Raw genomic sequence first — 15,442 nt, 5'->3', positions numbered from 1 at the left:
AAGCCTGATATACCTTCATTAATATCATTGATAAATACAGAAAACAATACTGGACCCAACATGGATCATTGGGGAACTTCACTAAAAACATTAATGCATGAAGAGCATTGATTACCACTCTCTTGTCTTCTCCCACTCAACCATCCTTTTATACATTGTAGCAACTTGTCCTTAATGCCATACTGCTCCAATTTGTACAGTAGTCATTTATGCACAACGGTATCAAAAGCTTTCCTAAAATCTTAGTATATGATATCAAAATTTTTTTTTTTGCACACAGTTCCTTTGTGACCACATCATAGTATCCAATCAAATTGATCAGATTGATCCAATCAAATTGTTAAGACTTCCCCTTAACAAACCCATGCTGCATCGGAACTATAACTGCAGTCTTGTCTAGATGATCCTGCAGTGCTTCTTTAACCAGTGACTCCATTATTTTCCCCAGAACAGAAGTTAAACTAACAGGTAAGTAATTATTCGTGTCAGCTTTTGATCTCCCCCTTTGTGAATTGGAGATACAATTGCACATCATCTCTAGTCTGTGGGGGGGGGTTTCCCCTGAGTCCAAGGATGCCCTCATAATCCCTTTGCTGCCTCCTTTAATATAAATGGATAGATCCTATTCACTCCAGGTACCTTCCTTATGTTTAACTGCAGCAATTTCTCCACCACTTTGTTCTCAGTTATTACAAAATCATGTAACTCCCTGTTAGAGTTTTATAAGCTTCTGACGTCCATTTCCCTACAAAAGTTGTCATGTATGAATGTAGATGAAGAATACTCATTCAGTTTGTCAGTTAACTAAGCAGAATCATCAAAAATTCCACCATCAATATCAAGTAGACTAATCTGATTCATCCCCTTCCATCTAGATTTTACATAAGTAAAGAAGTCTTTACTGTTTTTCTTTACATCCTTTGCCAAAGATTTTCTAGTAATCTGCCTTTGCTTTGTGACTTGATTACACACTATCTTATATCTTTTGCAATGATGCAAAATACTCATTCAATTTGTCAGCTACCTGAGTAGGATCATCAAAAGTCGATGATGATCCTACTCAGGTAGGATCATCATCAAAAGTCGAACCATCAATATGAAGTGGATCAACCTGATTCATCCTCTTCCTTCTGTCTTTCTTTGTTTACATAAGTAAAGAAAGTCTTTGCTGGCTTGTTTTGCAACCTTTGCCAAAGATTTCTCGTAATCTGCCTATGCTTGCTTATCCTCGTTTGTGACTTGATTACAGACTAGCTTATATCTACCATAAGCTTCTGTATCTTCTGATAATTTATATGCATCTCGTGCATTTTTCTTCTCTGCCACGAGCCTTAGTTCATGTGACATCCATTTAGGTCAAAACCTTGAAAAGTATTTCTTAGCTGGTATGAAAAGCCTACTAGCTTCCAAGATGCTTTCCATTCAATGCTTTCCATTTAGAATTTGCTGTTGGTAACATCATCAGTTGTCCCCACTGTAAAGAATTTAAAAACTGCCTGAGACAACTGTAGTCACCTTTACAAAAGCAAAAATCCATCCCTTTACCCCTGATGGTAGTTACATCTTTAAGTGAATCCCAGATCAGGACACTGTGATCACTGCCACCTAATGGTTTCTTTATCCGCAGATTATTAATATTACTACAGATTATTAATAGAGGCAGTAATATTCGTGATCTGAATAATCAGATCAAGAATATTACTGCCTCTGGTTGCCTCTCGAACATGCCACTGAAGAAAACAATCATCCAATAAATCCACAAAAGTATTGCTAATGGGTGTCTAGAAATTAGGCGTTAACTCAGGGTTCTGATGGGTGTCTATGAGAACTTGAGATGTAGGGTAGATGCCCTCGAAGATTTTAATATAATGGGCCCCTTCAAGCTCTCAAGCTGCCCAACTCAATGCCACAGCTCACTCTTGTGCATCAGGTAACACAGCGGCAATCTAAAAGGAGAATGTGCTGGTCTCACAGGAGTTAGTTATTGATGGTGACTATTATCAGGGAGATGGGTAATATATTGTGTAAAAAGGTTAGATGGAATAGGACCAGGGTATGTCTGCTGGCCAAAGGTTGATAATGTTGTAGAGCAGATATCATCTTTTAAGGGCACAAAGGGTGATACTGTTGTGCACTTTGGCACCAATGACAGAGTAGGAGATCTCCAGATTTACTTAACAAGTACAGGTCAATGTTGAAAAAAAGTCGTGAGTTAGGGTTAAATTTGAAAGTGTCTCCAATTCTGCTGAAACATGATGGGTGGGAGTATGTGATGACAGCCTTGTCAATCAATTCGGCCCTGGAGGGATTGTGCAGCGCTCACGGGGTAGAAGTTTTTTCAGTGTGGTCTTTGCTTTTAACAGAATAGACTGTTAACAAGCATTCAAGGAATTAATCGTGGAAGCTACTAGACTTTTCATACCTATTAAGAAATATTGTTCGAGGTGAACTAATGAGACTCGTCACGGAGAAGAAAAATGCGTGGGATGAATATAAATTATCAGGCGACACAGAAGCCTAAGGCAGATATAAGCTAGTCTGTAATCAAGTCACAAAGGGGGTTAGGCAAGCGAAGGCAGATTATGAGAAATCTTTGGCAAAGGATGCTAAGAAAAACAACAAGGAGTTCTTTACTTATATAAACTCTAAAAGGAAGGGGGACGAATCAGATTGGTCCACTCGATATCGATGATTCGACTATTGATGATCCTCTGCAGATAGCAAACAAACTGAATGAGTATTCTGCATCTACATTCACACATGAGTTACAGAAGTTTATCAAACTGTAACAGGGTGCTTAATGATTTTCTAATAACTGAGAATGCAGTGGAGGAGAAATTGTTGAAGTTAAACATAAGAAAAGCACCAAGGGTGGATGGGATCTATCCAGTTATATTAAAGAAGGCAGCAAAGGAACTAGGCAAACCCTTAGCCATAATTATGAGAGCATCCTTGGACTCAGGGGAAGTCCCCACGGACTGGAGATGTGCAAATGTATCCCCAATTCACAAAGGGGGGATCAAAGGGTGATACAAGTAATTACAGACCAGTTAGTTTAACTTGTGTTATGGGGAAAATAATGGAATCAATGGTTAAAGAATCATTGCAGGATCATCTAGACAAGACTGCAGTATAGTTAAGACACAGCATGGGTTTGTTAAAGGGAGTTCTTGTCTGACCAATTTGATTGGCTATGATGTGGTCACAAAGGAACTGAATGCCAAAAATAATTCTGATATCATATACTTGGATTTCAGGAAAGCTTTTGATATTGTTGCACATGGAAGACTGCTGTACAAATTGGAGAGGTATGGTATTAAGGGTAAGTTGCTACAATGGATAAAGGGATGGTTGAGTGGGGGACGACAGAGAATGGTAATCAATGGACACTGCTCTTCGTGGACAAATGTTATTAGTGGAGTTCCCCAGGGTTCGGTGTTTGGCCCACTGCTGTTTTGTATATTTATCAATGATATTAATGAAGGTATATCAGGCTTAATGTTGAAGTTTACAGATGATACAAAGGTTGGCAAGGTTGTTAATGACAGTAATGGCAGTGTGCTACTGCAACAGGAACTAGAAAATTTGGGCAGATGGGCTGAACAGTGGCAACTGAAGTTTTTTAACATTGGCAAATGCAAAGTACTGCATACGGGTAGAAGTAACCCCAGAAGAATGTACAAACTGTGTGAGGAGTGCCCAAGCCAAACCATGAAAAGCAGCCCCATGCCATGACACTGCCTCCACCAAACTTCATTGTTGGGAAGATACAATCAGGAAGGAACTGTTCCCCTGGCATTTGCCACAACCAGGAATGGCCATCAGACTGGTAGAGTGGGAACCTCGACTCAACTGTCCATAGGACTGTTTTCCACTGCTCTACAGTCCAGGATTCATGCTCCTTAAACCATGTTAATTAATCAGCATCTAGAATTTGTTGAGGTGATCAATGGCTTACGAACCATTTAACCCATATCATGGAGTGTCCTTCATATTGTACTAGTGCTGGCATTAGTCCCAATACTCTCACAGAGGGTTTGTGTGACTTGAAACAATGGCAAATTACGATTTGCGCGCACAGTTCTTCGAAGAATTCTCTTGTCCTGTTCTGTTAGTTTTCGGGGTTTACCAGGCCATTTTTGGCAGATTCAGTCTCATTCGTCTCCTATTTGTATATGACATCACTAACCATAGATCTAGGGATCCTCAGAGTAACTGCAATGTCTCGTACAGAACACTTACTTATGTGACATTGTACTATCATTCCACATTGGAAGTCTGTTAATTCTGTTGAACGTGTCATCTTGCATGCCCACTTTTGAAATGTCTGTTCAAAGCCCAGTGTGCATATTTATAGCAGGTTCTGTGATGCATGCATGGAACCTGTTTCCCCATCCATGAAAGGGTGTCTGGATATTAATGGTAGGGCAGTGTACACACGTTACGTGCGTACGTACATACACGCGCACGCGCACACACACACACACACACACAATAAATGCATAAGCAAAACTAAAAAAGGAAATAAAGAAAAAAATAGAAATGGCTAAAGGAATAAGACAGGAGACTCACTGAGTCTAACTCTCTTCAGCTTGATAATGGATGAATTAATGAAGTAAATAGAGTAAATAAAGGAGTCAGAATAAAAAAATCTGCTATGCACATGATGCATTACTAATGGCAGAAAATGAAAACAATTTGCAAATCTACATCATTTTAATGATGAAAAAAGCAAAAGAGTATAATAGGAAATATCCACAGGGAAAACAAGGAGCCTAACAACAGCAAAAGAACCAGTCAGATGTAAATTAGAAGTAAAAGACAAAATGATAAAACAAATAATGAAATTTAGGAAAGTGATAAATAGTTCAGGAATAACTCATGAAAAAGTAGAAGAACAAGTTGAAAGTGAGTAGAATATCAGGGGGGGTTAAATAATATAATTTGGAAGAATCCAAACATCAATTAGGTTGCTAAAGTTGAAATATATAAAATGACATTAAGATGACCTATAATAACATAGGCAGCTAAGACAATAGGTACAATAGCAAAAATAAAACCATAGAAATTAAAACATTAAGGAAAACAACTATCTCTTATGGTTTTATCTCTTTATTTCTTAGTGTTTTATAGCACTAAAAGATAAAGTTAAAAATGAGGAAATCAGAAAACAATGTAAAATACAACCTATTAATGAATGGCTATATAATACGAAAAAAAAAAATATGTATATATATATATATATATATATATATATATATATATATATATATATATATATATATAGGAAAAACATAAAACAGGACAGTAATAGATGGTCAAAAAACTGAAGACCCACCGGCAAATAAAGTACAAGAAGGCCAAGAAGACGAGAGGATGATCTATCCTAACCCAATTGATTAATGGAAAAAAAAGAGAGAGGTAAAAGATAGAAAATATTCAGAAATTATATAAATCTAGTTTCTGTCAACATATTTTTTATATAAAGACCCTGTGACTGAATATCAAAATATTCTTTTTAGAAATAGATTTCCCACTGACCTAAAACATGGATATGAGTATAATGTAAGTGCCAGAAGAAATTAAGAAGCATTTCAAATGTGAAAAACACAAAACTCTACAGAGACAGTCTGTCTCTACTTGGCAGTTCAGAATTCATCAAGGCTGAACTTGAACTGGTGACTGTGTTAAAGGCCGAGTGGAGGAACACATCAAGAACTGCAATTACAAGTTAGAAAATGTAAAAATAAAGCAAGATCCACCAATAAATAATACATCAAATTATGGTATAGTTTAGGGCTAAAGCCTCAGATTACGTAAATAGTTTAATTAATGTACAAGTTAGTGCATTTGCATCATTTCTGTATGTAGCCAACTACATAAGTAGTTATAAATTGCATCATTAAGTATATCTCATATTGTGAATACATTCATGAGTTGCCATGATATTGCACTACCTGGAATAAGTAACGCTTCACCATAGGAGAAGACTAATGTTACTTATTCTCAGCAGATACCATCACCAATACAGCACCGTTTCGGAGCTGTATTGGTGATGGCGTTATTGGCTTCTCATCAGTGGGTGGGCAGGTACCCTGGTGTTGCAATCATGACAACCCAGTTGCAAAGTATAAATCCACAATATGAGAGATGCCTGATGGTGTGAAGTAATTCAGATTCCAGTATAGTTTAGGGCTAAAGCCTCGGGTTACGTAAATAGTTTAACTAATGTACCTAATATACAAGTTGTGCCATATGGGTGATGGTATATCCACTGAGAATAAGTAACAATAGTCTTCTCCTATGGTGAAGTGTTACTTATACCAGGTAGTGCAATATCATGGCAACTCGTTGTGAAGATATTCACAATATGAAATATACTTAATGATGGAATTTATAACTACTTATGTAGTTGGCTATGTACAAAAATGATGCAAATGCACTAACTTGTACATAATACATCAAAATATTAAGACAATGAAGAACTGAAAGAAAACCACAGAAAGTTACAGTGAGACTTGATGGACTGTCTCTTTAACCAGCTAAATTTATCACAAATCTCTATGCTAAATTTGAAGGAATGGGATATAAACCAGCTAAATTTATCACAAATCCCTATGCTAAATTTGGAGGAATGGGATATACAGTATAGTCTACCTAATAAAAATGCCAATGAAAGTTATGCACTTACACATTAAAAGAAAATGATCACCTGTAAGAAATAAAGAAAAAGGGGATCAAAAATTAATACACTATATCCTGGAGGAATAAATACAAAGGCCAAAAAAAAAAAAAATCTGTAATGTTTAAATAACAAACTCAACCAAGCCAATGAGCTGACTGGCTGTGGCCCCTACATTATGATAACCAGTGAATGAACACAGCAACCAAAAGCAAATTCAAGTAGAAGTGAAAAAAGAAAATGCACAAACTACAAGAATAAACACCAATTAATAACTGCTCAACAAAATTAACAGAAGAAAATGTTTTTTGTGAATATTTTATTGTAAACAATGTTGCCAAAGGCAAATATTTGATATAATAGGCATCCTGGCATGAAAATTCCAAGTATCCAACAGAAATCGATCTACCATCTTTATAGAGCCACACATTGTGCAAATTATTCATGCCTATAAAAATATGAGTTGCAACCACATCACTTCATTAACATTTTTTGATTTGCTCAGTGGGATAGCCACATCTCCAGTACTCAGGATGGCAAGTCATTATCGTTTATATGATTCTTTGAGATGGCTGGCCGTTGCTGGGCAGTCGCAGGTGGAAGTGGCATGTTGGCTTAATGTGTAACACAGAGTTGTCTCAGCACTATGGAAGCAATTTCAGATCTGGAGACGAGGAATGAGGCACCATTCCTCCAAAATCAGAGAAACGGACACTTATGGTGGAGGTGTTCTTCTTGTGTGGGATGGAATAATGATCAATGGCTACACCCATCCATGTTTTTGATAGGGGTACCCAACTACGCAGAGGTACTGAGAACAGATCCTCGAACCCTATGTGCAACTTTTCAGGTGTGCAGTTGGCCCAGATTTTCTTTTCATGCATGACAACACCACCACTGCACACAGAGGTGGAAGAATATCTTAAAGTTGAAGATATCTAATGACTGCCGGGGCCAGCGTGATCAGCAGACTTAAATCCGATCGGACATGTATGGAACGCCCTTGAGCATCACATTGCATGCCAACAGTCAACTCCTCGGTCACTTGGTGAGCCAAAGTCTGCACTGGTGGAAGAATGGGATTTGTTGCCACAGAATCTTATAGATACCCTTATATCAAGCACAGTTCACTGCTATCAGGCCTGCTTAGCCATTGAAGGGGATCACATGCCGTACTGATGTCACATAACCATATTTTTGAGCACCTTGTACCGACTTCTGTAATGTAACTTTTTTGATGATTCTTATACAACCCCTATAAATGTCCCTTATACGTGTCCAAAGTTTCTCACTGTCTCCTCATTTTATTATTATTCTACGTACACCATCATACCAAATTTTGTCCCGCTTCATCGGAAGCTGTACAAGTTACACGTTTTCTATGTGTTCTGTTAATTTTGTCAAGCAGTGTAACAAGGCTAGTATATGAGGATAAAGCATAAAATAAAGTAGCTACTTTAAACTTTACAACAAGTATAGTACACCTCCTAATTACTACAACAATATAAAATTTTTAAGTGAATTTTTTTTAGAGAAAGAAACTTTCTTACTGTTTTGGGAGACTTATTATTAATTAGGTGGACTCTGCTTTATTTTTCCCCTCTTCTAACTTGTCATTGCAGTTCTTGATTAACTCTGAACTAGAGATAGAGAACAGACCATCTCTGCATTTTGAGTTTTTCACAGTTTCAATATTTCTTAATTTCCTCTAGCAGCTTCAGTACCCATATTTCTGCTTTAGTTCAATGACAAACATATTTTAAGGAAAATATATTTTTCCTTTATTTCATATCATAGTCCAAGACAGACAGGCTATAAATTATTTACCTACAAAAATATTAAATGGCAATAACTCTCCCCTTTCCATTTAGGTATTTAAAAAAATAAATAAATAAATATAAAGAACACACTTACTTTTCTGTTACTGAAGTTGCTATAACCATTGAAAAGCTAGTAAAATAACTTGGATTCATTTCCAATAAATGTTCAGGTGTCTAGAGAAAATAGCATTAGAATTAGCAAAATAATGTTAGAAGCAGTTTTACATAGAATCAGCCTAAAAAAGCATGTTAAATATCTGTCTCTTCAACTCACTTCATTTACTTATTTTTAACGAATAATTAAATTAACGTCCCAAAGAACCTAAAAATATTTGGATTGGCAGATTTCTTCATATCAATATCCACCATGATCCAAGGAACACAAAGTGAAGGATCTAAGCAATAAGGTTCATCTCTGGTTCCCTTCTTGTATTCTGGCTGTTGTCACAAAACTGTATCATTTAATATACAAAGTGTGATCAAAAAAGTTTGTGGAGTGAACTAATATTTGAGAAATTAAGCTTACTAGCTATTTAGATGGATTTCCTTTTAATAGTGTCCCTGACCAATTCCAATACACCAATTCCAATGCCTCTGCAGGACTCTTGATAGGCTTCTTTTGGAATTGATATTTCCTGTGTTGTGCTCTATATAATTTCCTAAGTCACTGCAAATCTGTGACCTTTCAAGAAGGCTCTTAGCTTGAGAAACAAACCAAAAAAAAAAAAAGGGGGGGGGGGAAAGACAGGAAGCAAAATCTTAAGATTATGGAGGCTGATGGAATGCTTTGCAAGAAATTCTTTAATAAAAGTACTGAGTAAGGCTTACAATACAGGGGTCCCGAGATCCCGGTAATTTTTTTTCCGTAACTGAAATATCGGTATTGATTCAAAAAATACCGGTTTTTCGGTACTAATTTAAAAAAAATAATTGTTTATAATTTAATCACCTTTATGTGATTATGACATCGTTATCTCTACTAGCAAATATTCGATAAATCATTGATAGGACAACATGCAACATTTCAAACCTGTCCGCAATTCTCGGACAACTTCATATCTGACCGTATTGTAACTCCCAAGCCACGTTCCTCCACTACTGACTTTAGTTCAACTCCACCAAGTGTATAAAGTTATTTTGGGGTTGCTGTTCCCCAGGTGTAAGACCTTGCATTTTGCTGAATTAAAGCATAGCTGCCACTTTTCTGACCATCCCGGAAGTCTATCTAGGTTACTCTGAAGAAGCTCTGCTTGGTGGCAATCATTAACTACTCTACTGATCTTTACATCATCTTTACATCATAGACCTCACGCCTTGCATCCCTTCATAGATGTCATTTAAGATAATCAAAAACAACAGTGGTCCCAATACTGATCCTTGGGGAATCCCACTTCTTACATTAACCCAATCTGAGGAATAACCATCTATCACAACCCTCTGCCTGGTGCCCTCAAGCCATCGTGCTATCCATCTCTAAGGATTTTCCCTATAATTCAAGCCTGCTCCAACTTATAAAGTAACCATTCATGTGGGACTGAGTCAAATGCTTTGCTGAAATCCAAATAAACAATGTCAAAATTATTCCCTAAATCCAGCTCACGAGTGACCTGTCAAAATGGCTAACTAGATTTATTAAACCTGATTTTCCCTTTACAAAACCATTCTGTGTATCATATAGAATTCCATTTCCAACTAAATGATCCTGAATTCCACCCTTGGTCATTGCCTCCATGATTTTCCCTACTACTGAAGTTAGATTGGCCGGTCGGTAATTTTCTGTTACACTCCCAGAACCGTCTTTAAGTTCCAATTTACACCAATAACGGAATCTCTCCTGAGTCCAGTGATGCTCTCATAACTAGCCTTAATGGTTCAATGCACTCACTTGCTGCCTCCTTTAAGATTATAGGGTATATGCCATCAACCACAGGAGCCTTACTCACCTGTAGGCACGAAAGTTCTCATTAAATAATCATTTGAAACTTCAACATCATTAATTACATTTTTTCAGCTTCGCTTCCATAATATCTCATTGACACAAAGGGTTTTTTTTTCTGTAAATATCGATGCAAAATAACTGTTGAGTTCATCTGCAACTTCAGCTATGTTATCTAATACTATCCCACGTCCATTGCATAAGGGTCCAATCTGATTTGTCCTTCTGTTCTTTGCATTTATATATGTGAAGAATTCCTTAACTGCACTCTTTGCTCTTTTTTTTATTCCTTATCCACACTCTTTCTTCTCTTCCAGACTCATTAAAAATACTATAGTGAAAATTATACTTCGCTGAAATAAAACGTCTTTCTCCTTCAGAAAATGATGAACATAATTCAACCAGGGAAGACCAACGTGGAACAGAACATCAGTGGTCCGCAAATTCTTTCCAAAATAAGAAATTGCCCGACTCCAATGAGATTTTAAAAGATGAACTTGAGTCGGAAATTAATGAAATACTTTTAACTATTTTTGCTAAAAAAGTTCAAAGCCTAGAAACGTCTACGATTATCACAGTACAATTGCACCATCCAGCATAGAATCTGAAAGGGTGTTTTCTGCTGCTAATCAAATATGTACCAAAATTAGGTTAATTTTTATGTACCAAAATTAGGTTAATTTTGGTACATAAAAATTTTAAACGTTTTATCCATTTTAACCGATCATACTATTGATTGCTTATGTTTAAGAGCTCCCTTTATTCAGACAGGTAGTGTGGATGCTTAAACATAACTAAACTTTGCAGTAACAATGTGTATTTTTTTGTTTTTAAATAACTGTATTTTAATGATTTTTTTCTGAATATTTATTATTGCAATAAAAATTTATTTAAAACATGAATTCAAGTAATTACACTACTTGTTTTTTTCCTTACTTTATTGCACATAATTGTCATCAAAATTTATTGAGAAAAACATTTGTTTTTGGAATACCGATATCCCGGTTTCATAAATTAAAAATACCGAAATATCGGTATTAAGATTTTGACCGGTATTGTAAGCTCTAGTACTGAGTGTGCAGGAGTATTGTTATGATGAAAGCACCAATTCTTTGAAGCCAACTTTTCTGACAGTTTTCTCCAAAAAGTATCACACAATCAGCATAAAACTGTTTGTAGTATTCCTACTTCACTGTTAGACCACTACTTACATTGGTTCACATCTGGGTGATCATCTCCAGTATACTAGATACAATCTTTCAGAAATTGAATGGGGGGGACGAAGATTACTAACACTCCCACCACCATGAAGGTGCAAGCAGGGGATATGGATATCATAGAATGACCAGACTTCACCAAAATTCAGTCCACTTGACTGATGAGTGCCATCTGAATTTCATTTCCATCAGTGTTATAAACTTGCAGATAACAAACCCTAGCCTGTCATATGCGAGAGAATGTCTGTGACAAACTTCAGGAATCAAAACATCTACCACAATGAAGTTTAAAGATCACTAATATTTTAAATGAGAATTTGGCACAATGTTAATAGAGTATTTGAAAAAATTTCCCTTGATTAATTAATGCTCATATGTTCAGTACCTGAATGGATACTTTGAACTCACTTAAACTGAAAGAGGTGTATTCAGAGTTCAAGGGGGTATATTTTTGTTCGTTGAACTTTGAATTAATAAGGTTTTACTGTAGTAGTAAAACCTCATTAATTCACTTGAATAACATTTCTGTTTCTGAAAATTTGTAGCTTACAATAATATTATTTATCTATCCATAATTTGTGTATTTATACTATGTATAACCTTTTTTCTTATTTGCCCATTGTGATACACACACATCTACAGACAGCAAATTTTATGGTATAAGCAGTTTCTTTTGCCACTGAATTCATGGTTAGCACTGCAATCAAGAGTGTAAAGTATATAGCAATTGGAAGTTTGTTGATTTTAAATAGAGAAGAGAAGTGGGGAAAAAATGTATGGTTATATGGAGTTGTTAGCAGAGAGAAATAGTCACCATTTAAAATACATGGTATTTTAAATGGTGACTATGAGTTAGTTGTTACTGCATCATTATAAAGTCTTCCATTTTTAAGCAAGGAATATCTTCACCAAATATTAGTTATCTTTTGTTAATCGGTGTAAAGAGACAGTATTTATTTTAATGTATTGGGATATTTGACAAGTTTTGAGCCTCTCTCTCTCTTTCTCTCTCTCTGTGTGTGTGTGTGTGTGTGTGTGTGTGTGTGTGTGTGTGTGTGTGTGTGTGTGTGTGTGTGTGTGTGTGTGTGTGTGTGTGTGTGTGTGTGTGTGTGTGTAATGGCACACAAGCAGCTGTGGCTATAGTGTGCCTATCTGTTAGTTATACTTCCATTTATATGAAACAAGCAAATGGCAATCAACAAGGAAACTTCTAACATTTTGGTAGAGCCATTTACTTTAAGAAGAGATGTATTGCTCCATTGTTCACAACATTTTAGTAATGAAGATTTCCAAGGTAATGCATCTTATTTAAGTACTCTCTACAATATGACTGGAAAAATAATATTTAAAAATAACATAGGACACTGGTGGCTGCCACTGAAAAGCAAAGTTAAGAAATAAAGCAAATCTACTATCACATGGTATTTTAAATCCATACCAAAGAAAGAACTGCTGATAATTTTTTTAACTGCATATTTGTTCTTATTTGTGCATGAAGCAATATGCTGAACTACAACAGTATTTGTTTGTTAATTAATTTAATAAATTATAATTGGTAGCCAAACATTACTATAAGCAATAGTTATAAATCTGTTTTTAGATATGGAAATTTAAAAAAAAGAAAATGAAAGGAAAAAACTGTCCTTTCCTTAGTGCCAGTTCAATTTATGTTTTGTGAGGATCATCTTACTATTTACTGAACTGAATATTTAAATTTAATAATTATTTAAAGAAAACAAAAATGTGTGGTGTCTATGATTGTTTATTATAAAAACTTCTGAGCATAAAGGCAAGTAAGGCTCCTGGTATTGATGGCATATACCTTGTAGTTTGAGGGAGAGTGTGAGGGAGTGTACTGAATCATTGAGGTTAATTATGAGGGCATCTTTGGATTCAAGGAAAATTCCTTTGGATTAGAGAAGTGCCAATGCATCACCAACACATAAAAGCGGTTCTAAGAATGAAGTTCGAAACTACAGGTCATTTAGTCTGACTTCAGTGGTAGTAAAAATCTTAGAGGCGGTGGTTAAGAGGCAATCCACAGACATTTAGATAGATATGGCACTCTGAAGGACACACAACATGGCTTTGCAAAGGGCAAAGCATGCTTAACTAACTTATTTTGACATAGTTACTCATGGGCTGGAGGAATAATTTCAACCTAGTTTATTTGGATTTTAGCAAAGCATTTGACTCAGTCCCTCATGAGAGGTTACCGTATAAGCTTGAACAGGTTGGGATTACTGGTGAGATTCTAAGATGGATTGCTGGGTAGCTGCAGTGTAGAAGGCAAAGGGTTGTGATTAATAGATATTCTTCAGATTGATGTAACGTCAGGAGTAGGATCCCTCAAGGATCGGTTCTTAGACCACTGCTGTTTCTCATTTTCATAAATGACATCGACAAAGCGACAGAAGACAATTTCAAAATTTGAAGGTGTAAAGATTGGCAGAGTCTTTAATGATCAGTGTCAATAGGGCTCCTTTAGGATGACTTTAACAGACTTTAAAGATTGTCAGAGAAGTGGCAGCTATGTTTTAATGCCTCTAAAGGCAAGGTGTTACACTTGAAGAACAGCAACCCACAAATAAATTATACATTTGTTGGGGTTGAATTAAAAACAGTGGAGGAGGAAAGGGATCTGGGAGTTACAATACGGGCAGGTATGAAGATTCCTGAACAATGTAAACAGGCAGCCCATGGTGTACTATCGATGATTTATTGAACAATATCATGTAGAGATAGGCAGTCATAATTCCACTGTAAAAAGGCAACTGTAAGACCACATTTGGAATACTGTGTTCAAATATAGAGACCTCATCCAAAAAAAGACATTGGTTTCTTGAAAGGGTCTAAAGATGGGCAATTTGAATGGTGAGATTGGCAGAAGGACAACCTTATGAGGAAAGTCTTCGATTATGTGGGCTACAAAGCTTGGCAACCAGGCACCTCAGAAGTGACCTGGTTGAGGTTTACAAGACTCTGAGAGGGATTAGTAAAATGAATGAAGGTGGAATTCTCACTGTTATAAAGAATTACAGAACTAGGGGTCATAAAGTCAAATTACAGGGCTTGAGATTTAGATTAGGTTGTGGGAAGTTTTCCTTTAGCCAGCAAATCATTGATGGCTGGAACAAGTTGTCCTGGCAGTTGGTTGAGGCTGACAGTTTGAATAAATTGAAAGGTCAACTGGATACTTACCTGTGTGAGGAAGAAAGCATATAATTTGTGTTTTCTTATCTACTTCGTTTTTGGGGTTTTTTTTTTTTTTTGCCAGTGAAGCAAAAGCCTGTGGCTTTCTTGCACTATATGGCAAATACCATTACTATTACTAAAGTAAATAATAACTTAAATGTGTCCTACAAAACTTGTTTTTGAAACAGAGATTCAGAACACTAGTTAAAGACATAACTGTCACTCTCTACAGAGTGCATAAGAACAGAGTTTCTTTTTTTACTGTTCACACACATGATTAGTTACTCTATGTAAGATAAAATTATTTTGTTCACAATATGAATATTTCTGTCACATCTGGATGCAAGTGTTCATGAGTGTTTTGGTAAGCGACAGGTATCTCTTAACTCTACTACTCACATACATTAAAAACAAATTAATAAAGTGACTTTTATTTCTCACATAAACAGAAACATAACTTACATCAAGAGACCAGGGACAATATTAAAGCAAGAAGCAGAATATAATGCAAAACCCTATTATAATGAGTACATCTATGAACTTAGGTGAGTTGGGACCCAAATCAGTCAGATATTGATAAAAAAATTTAGGT

General features: G+C 36.0%; 1 protein-coding gene across 2 annotated transcripts in view; it reads right to left on the bottom strand.

Annotated features, from left to right (window-relative positions):
- Positions 1-15,442, bottom strand: part of APP-BP1 (Nedd8-activating enzyme E1 regulatory subunit APP-BP1) — a 237,617-nt gene that overhangs the window by 168,850 nt on the left and 53,325 nt on the right. For both annotated transcript variants that reach the window (XM_090376930.1, XM_090376931.1), the window contains exon 6: positions 8,597-8,676. In XM_090376930.1, the coding sequence (XP_090233056.1) occupies positions 8,597-8,676 (80 nt within the window). The remainder of the gene's footprint in view (positions 1-8,596; positions 8,677-15,442) is intronic.

Source organism: Mastigoproctus giganteus, chromosome 7 (genome assembly GCF_048544385.1).
Source record: "Mastigoproctus giganteus isolate SK-2022 chromosome 7, ASM4854438v1, whole genome shotgun sequence".
NCBI classification, from domain to species: Eukaryota; Metazoa; Arthropoda; class Arachnida; order Uropygi; family Thelyphonidae; genus Mastigoproctus; species Mastigoproctus giganteus.
Note: the sequence above shows the minus strand (reverse complement) of the source record. Positions and strands in the feature narration are given on the sequence as shown.